Below are 16351 nucleotides of genomic sequence, written 5' to 3'. Positions count from 1 at the left end.
AACATCTATTATGGTTCAGTTGAACCAGGAAGGTCTGTTAAAGCAAGCAGGGCATCTCTCTGAAAAACCTTGTAGATCTGTATGTAGTTCACTGAGTAACTAATATTGATGGGGATAAAATTAGTATCTACTACTTTTTATGGTCCTTATGACGTAGTGTTTGGTACACTTGAAGATAACTAATCTATGGGGTGATGTTCTGTGTTATAGCATATGCTGTTGACTTGTTTTTGAAACATGTTGTGTTAGGAGTGAAGCACTAAAATTTCAGTGGTCAAATAGTAAAGATTTATTTCTTGAGGTTCTGATCCAATGCAATATTAATGAGCAAGGGGAATATCAACATCGGTAGGGCTACAGAGCTATGAGATTGTTTGCCAACTTGTATGAAAATATTGTTTGTCTGAGTTAAATAACTGGAGATGTATATGGTCACTGTAGTTTAGCGATGATCCTGATCATTAGATTATGTAGGGCTAATGATAAAATTAGTTTCACCAGCCTTTAAGATTTTTTTAAAAGGCAACTTTTGACTCTTTCGCTAGTCTTTAGTAAAAAAGAACGCGCTGTTTCCATCTAATATTGGCGTAGCCAGTTGTGTGAGTGATGATTTCTGCTTACAAATGTGCGGCTTGTATTTTAAATGCTTAATAGTGATGTGAGATTTATGAATATGGTTTGGACAGTACCTGTGCTAAAGCAGAGTCCTTAGGTGTGTGTGGTTTGCAGAGATAGACAGGAGGACATCCTGAAATGATTATTTCCAAGAAACGATACTGTGCAGAATTACACCTGGTCACTTGTAACGAGTGGAAGTTTCTTCATATTTAGTGATTTTCTCCAGTACTGGGTATATTTCTTGTGGTCCTTGGACTCCAGGATTGTCGTGAAACCCCACTGAATTTGCAGCGTGGTGGTTACGTTGTTCTGTGCCGTTTGCCTGGGTGGGCATAGGAACATACTCCCTTCTGCTGAAGTGGGGGTGTCGACCAACGCTAATCATTGCTCCATGTGTTGGAGGGCAAGTAAAGTTTGTTTTTAACACTTTTACCCTTAGAGAAGAAATTTCACAAATGGCTATACATATATACCTATACGTATGCACGCACTTTATTTAATTTTTTTTAAAGGAATTTGGGACCAAGAACGTAATAACTTTGCTTTTACTTCTTTGCTTTACCTCCTCTTTTTTTGGTAGAGGAAACGTTTGACAGTCATCAATAAAAGATTAAATCATTGATGGCTATCGGGATAAACTAAACACATTTCGTGTGTTGGTGCTGGCATAGTAGGAACTTTTCCAAGATGTTTCAGGCCTCATTCTCTGGTTTGTTTAAGGGCAGAGAATAAGGTCACAAAGGAAATCAAACCCTGATGTGGAGAAATGAAACATGAGGCCTACTGACTTCTAAAAACCATTTTAAATAACATTCTCTAAGGTTTCATTTTATACTGAAGGCAGCTGTAATAAGTTTTGGAAGATGGTGTAAGGTTTCTATTAAAGAGAGACTTTTGCTTGCTGTTTTTGTACCCAAATGAAGGAGTGAGGGAGATGGAATTAGAACTTATTTAGTATAAGGCGAGAAACTAAAAGTTCTCTCCAGGACTGTAAAATGGTAATTTATATGTTCTACTGTAATTTACAAATTAAAAAATATTAAACTGTTCCTAGATCTTTGAAAATGACACACATAGCCATGGAATCATTTAATAACTGCAACACAAATGCACTTTTGCCACAAGTAAAATAAGACTGCTGCTTTGTAGCATGCTGCCAGCGTAGCCTCAGTGAATAAATTCCCAGTAGATGTTTGCTGCATGCCAAATATATTGGACTGTATAAAAGATCCCATTGTTCCTTGGGCAGCATTATTTGCTATTACACTCGCAATGTTTGCTTGTGAAACAATTTATTGGAAACTAGTATGTTTAAGAAGGGATGCTTGATTTGAAATTCGGTTGATTTGGCTCATAACGTCAAAGCTTTGACGGTGTGCAGCCTCTAAAAATAAATATTTAGGTCTGCTGTTTTTTGACTTATCTTCAAAAGAATTCCTGGAGCAGGGGAGAATGGACAGCTTGGGCTGGGGATGGGCTTTTCACTTCTAATTCCTATGTTGAAAGCATACGTAGGTCTGTATTAACTTTACATTCTTATAAAAAGGAAGGGGCAGAGTTAAGTTGGCAGGAAGAAGGCGGTGAGTTCCCAGCGAGGCTGATGAAACTGCAGCTCTCTGAAGTGTTTCTGGGGAGGGTGGTATTGTCCACGCCGCTCACTGGATAATACAGAAATTTGGTACGCAGGGCTGTCATTTTGAGGACTTTCTCTTACGCGATGTTGGAATGAAAAAGTATGTATGCTTTGCCCACTTGCCTTTTCCAGCACAAAAAGGCTGTTGGTGGCCCGGGCGGCTGGGGAGCTGGGCTCGTGCCCTGCCCACCGCCCAGAAGATGTCAGCAGCTTTTAGATCAGGCTCAGCGAGGGTGGTGGAGAGCTGCCCTGCTCTCGCAGCTGAGGGCAAGGCCCCCGTGGATGCTCTGCCCGAAGGCTCTGCATATCGCAGCCGCAAAATGGGGCTGGGAACCCAGAAAATTTGTCTCTTTGGGTACCCAGATGGTGCAGGGTGCACTCGATATTTTCAGTGAAGTAAGCTTGACCAAGAACATTTGATAAAGGCTGAAGCAAGTCCATTGGTTCACATTAAATACGCTGCAAGTTTTCCAGAGAACTCTCTATTTCCCTGGGTCCTGCTCAGGATAAGAAAGAAGTGGTGTTTCTGCTGCTGCGTCTGGGTGAAGCAGAGAGCAGCCACCGTGGCCGTGCTGCTGGTCAGAGCGTTTTGACAAGTGCAGCCGTCTGGTGTGTGCATCCTGCACGAGGGGGTTCAGTGCTGAGGCTTCTGCCGCTCGTTTTGAAAAAAAAAAAATCCCTTTTGGTTTATTTCAATATGTTGATCAGTTTTAAAAATGATTCACTAATCTTTCTTCCTAATTTGTGGAGGTTTAGCCCAATCAGAATGTTTCGAAACCCAGAGGTACTTATTACAATAGCTAAAAAGAAACAAAAAGAAAGATATTTTACTTAATTCTTGCTGAGTTGAACTATGAAAAATGCTTAAGGTTTTTAGGCATGGTTTCTCCCCTCCCCCAAATAGCTATTCTTTATATTACAAGTGTAGTGCTCAAGTTGTCTCCTTTGAACTGTAGTTTTTGTTATACGTTTTGGCTGCAGTGTTATTTCGGAGGAGTCAGCCAGCAGGCTTACAGGGCTTTTTGGCTCGAGTTCACTTACAGTTTTCTTGGCAGCTCTGCTTATTTATGCATCTTTATTTCTCTCTCTTTCTCTCTCTCTCTCTCTCTCTCTCTCGCTCCTTTTCGCTCCCCCTCCCTACCCGACCAGAGCGATCACCGCACAGACCCATTCTCCAAGCTGGCCTCCCAGCAAATGCCTCTGCAGTCGTCGGAGGTGACGTCGAGTTTGTCTGCAAAGTCTACAGTGATGCTCAGCCTCACATCCAGTGGATAAAACATGTAGAGAAGAATGGCAGTAAATACGGACCAGATGGACTGCCCTATCTTCAGGTTCTAAAGGTGAGGCTTTACAGATGCCGGCGATGGTGATGACTTCTTTAAAGCGTTGAGTTTATTTGATGTACATCCAAGAATTTTGAGATCTGAACTTCTTTTGAGAATGGAACTGTTTATGTTACAAATGAAATAACGAGTTAGATAAACCTTTGATAGTCTAAATGCTAATTGTGCAGCTTATAGACACCTTTGCTCTTGTTTCACTTCCGTGAAGTCCTTTATCTCTGAATGTTTCAGGCATGACTTATTCAGAAAAAATGAAAACCCTCTTAAAGAACATCATTGACGTTTATGTTTTGGTAGAGCGCATCCAAAACATACATGGGAGAACCTACTCCATTTCTTTCACGTTTCTTCAGCCTCTTTATTTCAAAGTAACGTGGCACCTGCTGCCAAGAGCCTGTTGGCAAGGTTCGGTTTGCTGGATGCTGAGCCTGGAGAGATGTCCTTTTTTTGCTGGCGTGTGGTGGCCTATTGGTGGTGTCATTCCTGCTGGCAGGCCTTTCGAGCGAGCCTGACCAAGGAAACTCCAAAGTTTTCCAAGCTGGGTGGCATTGTCCAAACTCGGCGTATTGGCAGGCAGGACAGCCAGCTCTGTACCATCATCTTCCACGCAGCCGGTGTACCAGCCCAGGTGCTTTTTTCCTTGATGCCGCTGTTTTCTAACTCCTCATGTGATGCTTCGTATTTAAAAAAAAACCAAACAACAAAAAACCCAAACAACCCCCAAACCCTCAATGTTTTGATGGTGATACCTGTGTGAAGTGGAAGGCATATTCTCATGTCGTGTTGGTGGTGGGACCGTAGACAGATCGGTGTCCGTTTTGGGCAGCAGTGACATTGTTCTCCTGTGTTATTGGTCTATTCTAGCATTCGGGGATAAATAGTTCCAATGCTGAAGTGCTGACACTGTACAATGTGACAGAGGCGGACGCTGGAGAATATATTTGTAAGGTCTCCAATTATATAGGGGAGGCCAACCAGTCTGCCTGGCTCTCTGTTCTGCCAAGTAAACCAGGTAACACTGTTTTTTAAAGCAAGCTGGATGTAGAAGCTGGAAAAAATGGTGCTTTGGGAGACTGCAGGCAGCTTGTAGGATAACTCTTTGGCCTTGTGGTATATGTATAATCTTCCTTCGGTGATGCAACTGGTATTACACCAGCAGCCATGGAAAAATTCCCACAATATTCCCTGTGTACCATAAGCACTGGTTTCCGAGGCTAATCTTTATTCTCTCTCGTGTTTGTTGTCTTTGTGTCTGTGTGTTTATGTCTAGTTTTGTTGTTAATTCCGCATACTTTGCAGTTCCCATGCAGAGTACTCGTTGAATAATGTAATTACAACCTAATTAGTGTATATTTATATATATACATTTGTATATATATATGAAATGTTCACATAAGCACCTACTGAAACATAAGGTCAGGTCAGTTTAGTCACTTATAACTTCCCACATCACCTGCCACTGTGCAGGGTGGGAGCTTTTTCTGTTGTTATTCACTCGTTGATAACTGGATAATAACCCATCGATAGCAATAAAGACTGGCAACAACGTGACTATGGCTCACAACTAAATTTACTTTGAAATGATCTGGTAAAAAAATGTGTTTATTCCCTCATCGTGAATTTCAAAGTAACATTTTTGAATGGAACAGAGACAAAAAGCAGCAAACAATAATTTCTCTGTCTTCCATCACAGAAACCTTGACACTGGTGCCCTGCTGCGCCCGTCTGGGGACAGCTGGAAAGTTCCGGCTCTAAGATTTACTCTATTTGTATGAGTTTAGATAACCACTAATACGCTGATTGGTTTGGTGCATAATGACTTGTCAAGCCCCAGATTTATCAAGTCTATAAGGAGACCAGAAAAAATCCCTTCCAGAGTATTATTTGTTTTAAACTCTCTAAGATTTAGAAAAAATATATTTTATTTCCATCTCCTGGTTTTCGAACCTTTGGCGTCCAGTTTTTCTCCACATCTTTGAGCCACGACTGATCTTTTTTGAGCAAGTCCCGAGCTACCATCCTGCTCTCCCCACTCTGCTTCTAGGCAAGGCACCAAACGTTACTAGACTTCAGATTAAGCTGAGGTTTGGCAACACTGCACAACGTACAATATTTAAGTGTAGTGCAGTGCCTGATGCAAGGACCATGCGCTGCTTAAGACAGCTACTATGTTGTGCCTTTTGGAGCAGGATTTGCCCTTTTTTTTATCCTTTCAGGGCATATTTTTATAGTAAATTCTTCCCTCTGAAACAGGTAACTACATGTGAAGGAGCCCGCGTTCTGTCCTACTTTGTCTTCTCTTTGTTTTTCTTTCAACTTCCTTTTATTAAAAAAGAAGGAGGGGAAAAAAAACCACCAAGCCTTGTGGGTTAATTTTTCCATGTCATTTGATTGCATGCATGTTTAGGTGGTGAGTTTAGGTCTGGTGAAGGGTGTCGATTACTTTCTGAGGTGAGCTGGGACCTGTTGGTAAACGCCTTTTGGATGAGGGATTGTGGATGGGGAAGGAGCTTTGCATCTCTACACCTCTGCCTTTACAAAGTGCAAAGCCCTGTGGCTCCATCTCCCTATCCACAAGAATTCTCTCAATGTCTAGCTTTTTCTCTTGCTTCCCTCTTTTGTTTTTTTCTAGGCTGCCGGTGTTAACACCACGGACAAAGAAATTGAGGTTCTCTATATACGGAATGTAACTTTTGAGGATGCTGGGGAGTATACATGCTTGGCGGGTAATTCTATTGGGATATCCTTTCACACTGCATGGTTGACAGTTCTGCCAGGTATACACTGCTCTCTTTCTGTGGTTTTTCCTCTTTTTTATTTCCCCTTGTTGGTTGCTGCAGAATTAGCACGGCTTCTGTCTCAGAAAAGGACTTTTACAATGATTTGGGTTTTTTAAAACACTGTTGTCTCAAGCCAATGAATTGTCTTGCCATGTATTTGCAACTCCAAAAACCTAACAACAATAACAAAAAAAGGCGGCGGGGGGGTGTGTGTCTATTGCACTCAATTGAAATATTTTTTACATCTGTTAAACGTTCATCAGAAATGCTAAGGAGCTGCATTTCCTTAGCACTTCAGTGAGAAAACTGAAAAAAACAGCACAATAATCATTGTAAAATTGTTTCAAGAGGAGGAAATTCAAAGTTTCTTAGGAAGCTTTGGGACTAATTTGGCCACAATCATGTACTGGCTCATCAAAATACCTGAGCTATTTAGCGTAGCTTAAATTCACTTTTACCTATCATCCAAATCTCTTACGGAAATTCTAATTGTAATGGCAACGGATCGTGTACAGAAGCAGTGCCTTCCATATCTTGGGAATCGGCTCCGTGCATCTTTAAACATTGCATGCTCTAAGAAAACAAGTAGTCGTTTGCTTTTACTGCAACGCATGTCTTGCTGTTCTGGGGTTGATGATGTTTCTGTCCTTAAAAGAAACAAACATCAATGTGCTTTATTGCCTGAAAATTGTTATCAGCTGTTAGATGATGTAACTGTAGTTGGTTTTGACACTAGTCAAATTTTCTCGTTTATAACTGTTGGCAGCTGCCTCAGGAGTTCCTTTGAAAAAAAAAAACAAACCATGAACCACCTGAGGTTTGCCGGGTCATCTTGTGCTTACCATTTATTAATTGTTAATCCTAAGTAGAAGGTACAAAACCTGCATGTGCATATTGCTGAGGTTCGTATTACGGGAGTGAAACGTTCCCGCTTTCTGCAGATAATATCTTACCCTTCATTAAAAAATATCGAACGAGGCAACGGTATTACACCTCACTCTTAGGTGCACACCGAGCTCGCGTGGTCTGGCACCAAGTAGGCGAAGCGGTACTTGTGTAGAGCTTGCTTCTGCTAGACTGTTTGCATTTTGCAAGTGCTTGAACAGCATTTTTATTTTTTTTTTTTTTTTAACCCATTTTCTTGAATGAGATATTTTTACCAGCCCAAAATGAGGCACAAGAAAATTTCAGCTTGAACGTGCATTGCTTGCGGAGTGACCGCTGATTGCTGTGGAATGCTGTTCATCCCAGGCGCTGAATCCCAGATAAGGGATTAGGGACAGTGTTTGCACATGTTAACTGTCTTGAAGATAATTTCAAAATGGTTTCAATCAGAGCAACAGCTATGGAGAACCACTCCCACTAAAATCTAATCTCGTAGACTGGTAACCACCGGTGAGGTTACTTGAAATAGACAGTCCTCACAAAAGAGGACTCATTAATTAACGTAATGCTAGCAATTCAATTTTCGCTTGCGTTACGTGTTTTAATCCGGGCTCTTCAAAGGACCTCAGGGGAGTAGGGCACCCAGCGTGAACCACAGCGAGTTAAGCAGCTGGGCAGCCGGGTCCTCCAAACACTTCAAATCCCTAACCTGTATTTAGAAATGTGATGAGGGAATGATTCATCCTGCTTTCCCTCCATATTTTGAGACCCCAGTGACAATTTTGGATAAACAGGCAATGCAGACTGAAGCCTGAACATCTATTTGCGAATTTAGACACTTTTCTTTTAGGCTAGCTAATTCAATATTTTATTTTCAGATGTGTCTTTATGTGGTTAAAAAGAATTACAGTGCTTTTGAAGCTTGACTTGAGCAACAAAATGAACCTGAGGCTAGTTTGAACAATTAAGTTTTTTTCTTTTCCCCCCAAATTATGCTTGATCATGCAACATTTCAAGGTATATGTATCTACCTATGTAGGCAGCCACATGTATGTGTCTGTGTATATACACGTGCATGCACAAGCTCACACTCAGGGGCAAATTGAGAAGTCAAAGCAGTGATCTAGAGAGAGGAATTACTCTCAGATTGCAAGATGGCCTAGACACCCACAGTATTCTGTACGTCACACAGTCCCTGCGAGAATTGCTGATATTTTACCATTTCATGTTGTTCCAAGCGCTGTAGTACTGAACTGTACTATGTACCATGTGCTAACTCTGTGGCATGATTGTTCCCTCCTAAAAACTTCCAATCCAGCTCCTGAAAAAGAAAAAGAATATCCGGCATCTCCGGACTACCTGGAAATAGCAATTTACTGCATAGGGGTCTTCTTAATTATCTGCATGGTGCTGACTGTCATCCTGTGCCGCATGAAGAACACCACCAAGAAGCCCGATTTCAGCAGCCAGCCCGCTGTCCATAAGCTGACAAAGCGCATCCCTCTGCGCAGACAGGTAACAGAAAGTAGATAAAGAGTTTAAAAAAACTTTTACCAAAAACAACTAAGCCAGCCAGTCCTCCCGATGAACGCTTTGGGAAGGGGAATAAATAAGCATTAAACCGAATTGCAGTAGAGGGGGGATTTAACGTGGCACGTGGGAGACTGGCAAGGGAAGAAGGTGCGGGTTGACAGAGCAATGTGTGCCTCAAGGCGAGGGAATCGTAGAAACATAGAATGGTTTAGGATGGAAGGGACCTTAAAGACCATCCAGTCCCACCCCCCTGCCCTGGGCAGGGACACCTCCCACCAGACCAGGCTGCTCCAAGCCCCGTCCAGCCTGGCCTTGAGCCCCTCCAGGGATGGGGCAGCCACAGCTTCCCTGGGAATCAGGGCAGGGATGTTAGAGGAGAGACATGAAAAATGGAATATGGTCTGTATTAGCAGTCTATAGATGGCAAAAAATGTATTTAAAGTATTTTGGGGCCTGATCCCACAGCTCATTTAAGTCAATGGAAAAATTTATACTGACTTAATGGACTTTGGAACAGAATCCTATTTAATTGTGTATTTATAACGTATCTAAGGTGACTATTATTGCAGTAACTTAGGTACCAGATACAGAGAGGTATTTTTCAGGGAGAATGTTGAAGACTGAGGGGAGGGAATTTCATAGCCAGGCATCCAGAAACCACCCCAAAATAGAAAAAAGACTGTAATAAAGTAAAAATAGGGGAGATGCTATATCAGATCTCTGAGAGTTTGATTAAGATGCTGATGCTTCTGAGTGAGGAACAAAAGCAAGTATCAGATTTAAAATGCACACAACAGCATCACAGAAAATCTGTTTTACAGTTGCTTGTGGCTGGCAATGGGTGTTTCTGGAGAGGGCAGTACCATGAGCAACAAAGCAGTTGAACGAGTAACAGGCCTTTGGCTTTGTCAGAGGCCATCACTTGCCAAACAGCCTCTGTCCCCACATACTGTCCTCTCCTGAAAGACTTGTTTCTTTTGAAGCTGGAGTTCAATACGTTGTGATTTTTGTTTTTTTCTTGCAGTAGTTCTTCAGGATAGAACTCTAAACCCACCAAATCCACTTGCAGGTTTCAGCCCTGAGAGACGGGAGGGGTGTTGGCATCTGAGGCTTTGATTCACCTCGTTATCCAAAATTGGGACCATCTACTGCAGGGTTGGATCTAGGCTCTGGTCAGGGGTTTGGATCCAAGGGTTTAGCTCAGGTCCATCTGCATCATGAAGAGGTAGCGCGGAATTTCCGCAGTTTTGTTTCTACAGCCTGTCCAGAATATTATAACTACCAGTAATACATGTACCTTAAAAACAGTTCTTCAGTGTAAGTGATATTTTAGAGATGCAGTCCACCAGAGTTAGGGCAGAGCTTGGCCTTGGGATTTTGGATATTATTGCTTTTTTCTGAATCCTGTTTTCAGGGTTTCTGAATCTCCTTCGTTAGAAAGACTACAGAGAAATCCCTCTAGTAATGCGTTAGCCACCTTCCTCTAAAGTGCAGTATTTTACAAAATCTTGAGGTGGGGGACGGAGACTTTGTCGGATCTGAAAAATGCTTGGTTTGTTTTATGAGCAAAAATGTTAATTTGTCTGACTTGGCTAATTTTTTTTTTGTTGTTGTTGTCATTTTATGATTTTATGCATTTGCTTGAGGATCACTGGGAAGGAGAGGGACTTTTGCTTCTGAGTAGACGAGAAATTGATGAGAAGCCCTCAGCTCAATTTAAACATCCCTATGGCTAAAATTCTGCGTAGCGTTCCGCACAAAGAAAAGGCTTTTCAAATGTTGTGTACTAAACCAGAGAGAGATACGTATCAGCCACTTAGATAAAAGACATTTATTAGATTTCTGCCTGAATATAAAAGCATCACAATGACTCAGAGATAAGTTGACGGCATAAAAAATACCTAAGGTTTGGTGTGAGCTCAGTTGTGTCAGTTGGAAATGGCTCCTTGGGGGGAGAGTGTTATTTCATTGCGTGTGACAGCAGTGCCAACCGCTGCCCTCAGTTTAGTTATTTATCATTAAATGATGCAATATGGACCTTCTCCAAAGCTATTGTTTTCACAGAGGAAAAAAAAAAATAATCTCTGTCTTATAACATGCTTGTCAGATCGGCTTTTATTGGCTTATTTTGGTTTTCTAGATTTTCTTTGCAAAATCAGCATTTTTGCTTTTAGAAGTGGGAATGATTTTTTGAAAAACAGTATATGTTTGAAAGTGTGAATCCTATTTCAACCCCTAAGCAAAAATTTCACTGCTCTCTGTTCTCCCGAGTGCTTTTTTATTAACGGGATTTTCTCATAGAAGGGCTCCCTGCTTTCCTATCTTCATAGAGGAAAATATAACCATTGTAAGTGTTAAAAGAAATGTGTATTTCTGGTTTGATGATTTCACTGGTCATTTCACTAATTGCAGTAGCTTGCAGAGGCAGGATGAGACGAGCAGTCTCTAAAGACTTGCTCATCAACAGTGAAGATTCCTTAATTTTTCAGTTGGCATCTCCTTGGTCTCTAAGGCTGCAGCAGTTGTTTAGTTTCTGCATCTTTTAAAGCTGGTTTTGGATTTCAGAATCGTTGTCACGAATCAAGAATTAAAAAATAAGCCAGGAGGTGTTTTATTTAATGGGTGTGTGTTTCTGGATTATTCAGATGGGTTTGTTTTGTTCTACCGCCAGGCTTACTTTTGTGTTGCAGTTTATTTGTATGGCAGAGGATTGTATTTAAAGCTCGGCGGGGTTTTGTCACCAAAGCTCTATTTATCTGTTGAAGGAAGGTTCTCCCTTGCCTTTGTGCTGTGTGTGGGAGGAATAAAGCCAGTGGCCGGGTTGTGGAGAGGATGGGTGAGAGCGGGCAGGGGAGATGCTCGTGGCAGGTATAGGCTGTGTGAGCCGGGCTGGGATCCGGGATGGGTGATGGGATTTGCTGGAATTCCAGAGAAATGAGGCCATAGATTGGGGGATTCTTGATATTGTTTTCGAAGCTCTCTGCTGCTGGGTCAAGCTCCCTGAGGATCTGGAGTTGAAAATAATCCTGGTTCACGAAGAGGCGTTTGCATGACTGTGATGCCATCTTGTCTAAGCGGGATAAGAGTCTTGCTGAGTAACATATGGTTTGGTTTGCAGGCCTGGATTCTCCTACACTGTTTAGTCTGAGCTACTACAGGATTTTATCATTCCCCACATGCAGGCATTTTTTTTTCCTGCCAAAATGCGGTTCTTTTCACATTCGTAGGAAGGGTCATGATGAAGTCAGGAATTATCAGTTCCCTCCCCCTACAATCCTCAGCCTCACTGGGATCTGGTACTGGGTTTTGGAAATGGAAACTGCTTACAGGGAAATCCAGCAAGCAGTTCCTCATCTTTATATAAAAGCAGAGCTCTGCAGTGCTCCGTCGGTATTAGCCGTGTTCTGCGTAGCAGTCCCAGCTCGCAAGGGAGGGGGAAGAAGTGTTTGTAGGATTGACCATCACGAGCCGATTTGCAGTATAGGCTTTAGGTGACAGGTTCACTGAACCAAAAGGTAAAGAGTAGCCTTTACGGGATCCCAACTTTTGTTTATCTTTTAACAAGTAAATTATAATTAAAACAGACAAAGAAGACAGGGCTGCTCTAGTATCTATAGAAGGTCTCACCTCTTGTGACTTGCCTAAAGTCAAGTACAGGTGTTTGTCATCACTAGAGCGTTTCATGAAGCGCTATCGCAGTCCTCAACCCAGGACACACAGTTAATCTGTCGAATTTGGACCCCCTCAATTTGGGTGTATGTACGTGTCTTAAATAGGGGAGGACTGATTTCCTACGCTTAGTATTTTAAATATATTCCCATTAATTTATATCTACTGTGGTTGTTGATTCTAACCCTTCATAAAGATATAGTGAGGACGTTTGTGATGAGCAAAGACTGGTTGGTTTAAAGTAAGACTTAAGCTCACTGAGCAAAATAGCTAATTGAAAATGATGATGGGAGCCGGAACCTGGAAAAAAAGAAAAAGTAGTAATCTGGAAAAAGTAATGTAACATAGTACCTCACGTAGTATTGAGCTGTAAAAATGTCATTAATTTTAAGGAATAGGCTCCGAAATACAAAGATTAATACACAACTTGCAGTAGGATGTGTTGCAAGGCATTTACTTTAGTACATATTTTAGTTTCTTGTGTTATCCTTGCATTTCTGTATATGGAAACTGGTGACTTGCCTAGTAGGACTCATTTGCTATTTTGTTGTGTAAGTGTTTCAAAAGGAGTGCTTTTCTCGAAGGAGTTGTGCTGGTGTGCCTGTGTTTTAAATGCCAGTACTTACATTAGGAATCCTCAGTTTCACGTATTTAACCATGTTTCATGCATTTAACCTTATATTTTCCTAGATCCAGTCACTCAGATGGACCGTTTCTATCAGCAGCTAATAGCATTACTTAGTAGTTATATTTATGTACATATATGCATATGACTTCAAATTAACTTTTATAGCACAGCCTTCAAAAAGACTTGACAAATCACTGCATGGCTGCTAAAATCTCACAGCATGAGTGCCAGAACTGACAGATCTAGGCTTTGGGATATGGTATAAATCATCAGTGGAGGAAAACACCCTTCATAATCAATTACAGACAATTACACACTGCTCTGCAGCTGATTTTGCCACACGGCATTTAAAGATTCCAGCAAAGATTTGTTTGCTTTAAATGCTTCGCTGCTTAGAAATGCTTGTAAAGCATTATCTCAGAGCTGATTAAATACAGCGTGTTGGCCGAAGGAAAAATATCTTGTTAAAATGGGGATATAATAATGCATTGGTGCATGAGGTTTGGACACAGTGGGCTTTTCTGCTTCTCAAGGGCAAATACGGAGCGAAAGATCTGCCTGAGGCTGGTACTTTTCTTGGTTGTGGCCTCCTAAAAGCAGAAAGGAAGCACACAAAAGAATATTTTGTGGTGGAGGTCTACCTTCCCGTTGAGGTTAACATGTACCACAACAGTCCTTTCAGTCTTCTGCTCAAGTCAAGCCGGCTTCTGCCTTTCTTGCTTTAATTAAACCCTCAAAACACCTCCTTAGCTTAGTGTCATCATTGAAAACAGGCATCACCAGCAGAGTAAGAAGACCTTGAAGATGTCTAATTCACCTACATCAGGTGCCACCTACAGAAGCTGCCCTGGCTCTGCTTTGTTCCTTTATCTTGGAGAAGCCCATGTTGGTGAGCTGAGTGATTGCCCAAGAAGTTCATGCATTTTGACTAAGTGTCCAGCTGCTGCTTCTTGGCAGCTGGTAGACCCCCCAAAGTGGCACTGGAGTCCATATATTGGCCATGTGCAATTACAATTTTGCTGCAGAAATTCAGTATGGTCTCTATTATGCCCATGTCCTGTGTCTCTTGAATCTTTGCATAATTGAAAGCAAACAGAGCATCCACATACTTGAAAGCAACTCCACGTGCTGAAACGTGGGGTTCATGGCAGGAGTGTCACTGGTTCTTGAACCTGCATGGTAAGGGGTTGGGGAGTGCAGGGCTGCAAGTAGCAAGCTGGAAAAAGGCTTTCTATATGCTGTTAGTTAAATGTATACATGTAGATTAAAGTTGACCATGTCTACTGACCTTGGAGTAGGTAGGGTTTTCCTCATTGTTTTATAGTGCGCTCTAAGGCAATAAAAAAAAGATGCATAAAGGATGAGTTCAAAGGTTAATTCTTTATTATTGCAGAAAAGGTGAAAGGCCATTTTGAAACAGAAAATCTCCTCCAACCACAGGCCAGCCTGGGTTGGCTTCATCTTTTCTGGAGCAGATTTTTATAGCCCTTCAGCTCCTGTAACTCCTTGTACTGCTCCAGTTAATCAATCAGAAGAATTGGTGCTCCCTGGGAGTACAGTCCATTTTTCTTCTCACAGACACTGAGTAGTTCCTCTGGTTTTCTCATCATTCCTGTCCACGTTAATACACTTTGGTTACCTACAGCATCTTTGGCCAATTGTCCAAGTTATCGTGTGAAGTAAACACGTGCAATTGTGTTAAAAGAGAAATTGGCAGAGTCTTTCATCTGTTTTTAGTATGTGTTATTACTATTTAACTTCTGTGTTTGAAATGCATCACCAGAGTATTTCAGTTTATTGCAAGTTTACATTTATAGGTTTTAACCATGCTAAGACTGCTGAACTCTAAGTGTAAGAGCTAGTGAGAACATGAAACTCTGGCAGAGATCTGAGCAGTATCTAATACAAATATTGTATTCATGGGAAAAAAAAAAAATAGACCCCGGAACATCTTGGGCTATTTCTCATCCATAAGGAATATAATCTAAATTTTGCAGCTTCACTTCCAAACCTTCCATGTCCCATGAAAACAATGACTATAATGACAAAGGAAAGTGAGACAGTAAAGGCAACGTTAACAAATAAATTGATAAATAAATAAGACTTGAATAAAGATCTTAGTAGAATGGCTGGTGTGTGGATTTTTGAAAAGATGTTTAAGATCATCAAGTCCAACCATTAACCTAGCACTGCCAAGTCCACCACTAAATGATGTTCTTAAGCACCATGTCTATGCGTCTTTTAAATACCTCCAGGGATGGTGATTCCACCATTCCCTGGGCAGCCTGTTCCAATACTTGACAACCCTTTTGGTGAAGAAATTTTTCCTAATATCCATCCTAAACCTCTCCTGGCACTACTTGAGGCCGTTTCCTCTTGTCCTATGGCTTGTTACTTGGGAGAAGAGACCCGACTCCCCCTTGCTACGGCCTCCTTTCAGGGAGTTGTAGAGAGCGATAAGGTCTCCCCTCAGCCTCCTTTTCTCCAGGCTGAACATCCCCAGCTCCCTCAGCCACTCCTCACAAGACTTGTGCTCCAGACTCCTCACCTGCTTCATTGCCCTTCTCTAAACCCGCTTCAGCACCTCAATGTCCTTCTTGTGGTGAGGGGCCCAAAACTGAACACAGTATTTGAGGTGCGGCCTCACCGGGGCCGAGTACAGGGGGACAATCACTTTCTTAGTCCTACTGGCCGTACTATTTCTGATGTAAGCCAGGATGTTATTGGCCGCCTTGGCCCCCTGGGCACACTGCTGGCTCATATTCAGCTGACTGTCGACCAACACCCCCAGGTCCTTTTCCACTGGGCAGCTTTCCAGCCACTCTTCCCCAAGCCTGTAGTGCTGCGTGGGGTTGTTGTGACCCAAGTGCAGGACCTGGCACTTGGCTTTGTTGAACCTCATGCAGTTGGTCTTGGCCCATTGATCCAGCCTGTCCAGGTCCCTCTGCCGAGCCTTCCTGCCCTTGAGCAGATCAACACTCCCACCCAACTTGGTGTGATCTGCAAAACTGACTGAGGGTGTGCTTGATCCCCTCATCCAGGTCATTGATAAAGATATTAAACAGAACTGGCCCCAATACTAAGCCCTGGGGAACACTACTTGTGATTGGCTGCCAACTGGATTTAGCTCCATTCACCACAACTCTTTGGGTCTGGCCTTCCAGCCAGTTTTTCACCCAGCGAAGAATATGCCTGCCAAGCCATGGGCAGCCAATTTCTCCAGGAGAATGCTATGGGAAACGGTGTTGAAGGCTTTACTAAA

General features: G+C 42.1%; 1 protein-coding gene across 12 annotated transcripts in view; it reads left to right on the top strand.

Moving 5' to 3' along the window:
• FGFR2 (fibroblast growth factor receptor 2) overlaps positions 1-16351 on the top strand; it is a 90201-nt gene that overhangs the window by 52099 nt on the left and 21751 nt on the right. For 5 of the 12 annotated variants that reach the window (XM_054206231.1, XM_054206230.1, XM_054206234.1 and 2 more), the window contains 3 exons: positions 3401-3591; positions 4459-4606; positions 8578-8781. In XM_054206231.1, coding sequence (XP_054062206.1) covers positions 3401-3591; positions 4459-4606; positions 8578-8781 — 543 coding nt within the window. Of the gene's footprint in view, positions 1-3400; positions 3592-4458; positions 4607-6226; positions 6372-8577; positions 8782-16351 lie in introns of all 12 variants that reach the window. The other 7 variants (XM_054206236.1, XM_054206233.1, XM_054206228.1 and 4 more) reach the window with 4 other exon arrangements.

This window comes from Rissa tridactyla, chromosome 6 (assembly GCF_028500815.1).
Source record: "Rissa tridactyla isolate bRisTri1 chromosome 6, bRisTri1.patW.cur.20221130, whole genome shotgun sequence".
NCBI lineage: Eukaryota > Metazoa > Chordata > Aves > Charadriiformes > Laridae > Rissa > Rissa tridactyla.
Note: the sequence above shows the minus strand (reverse complement) of the source record. Positions and strands in the feature narration are given on the sequence as shown.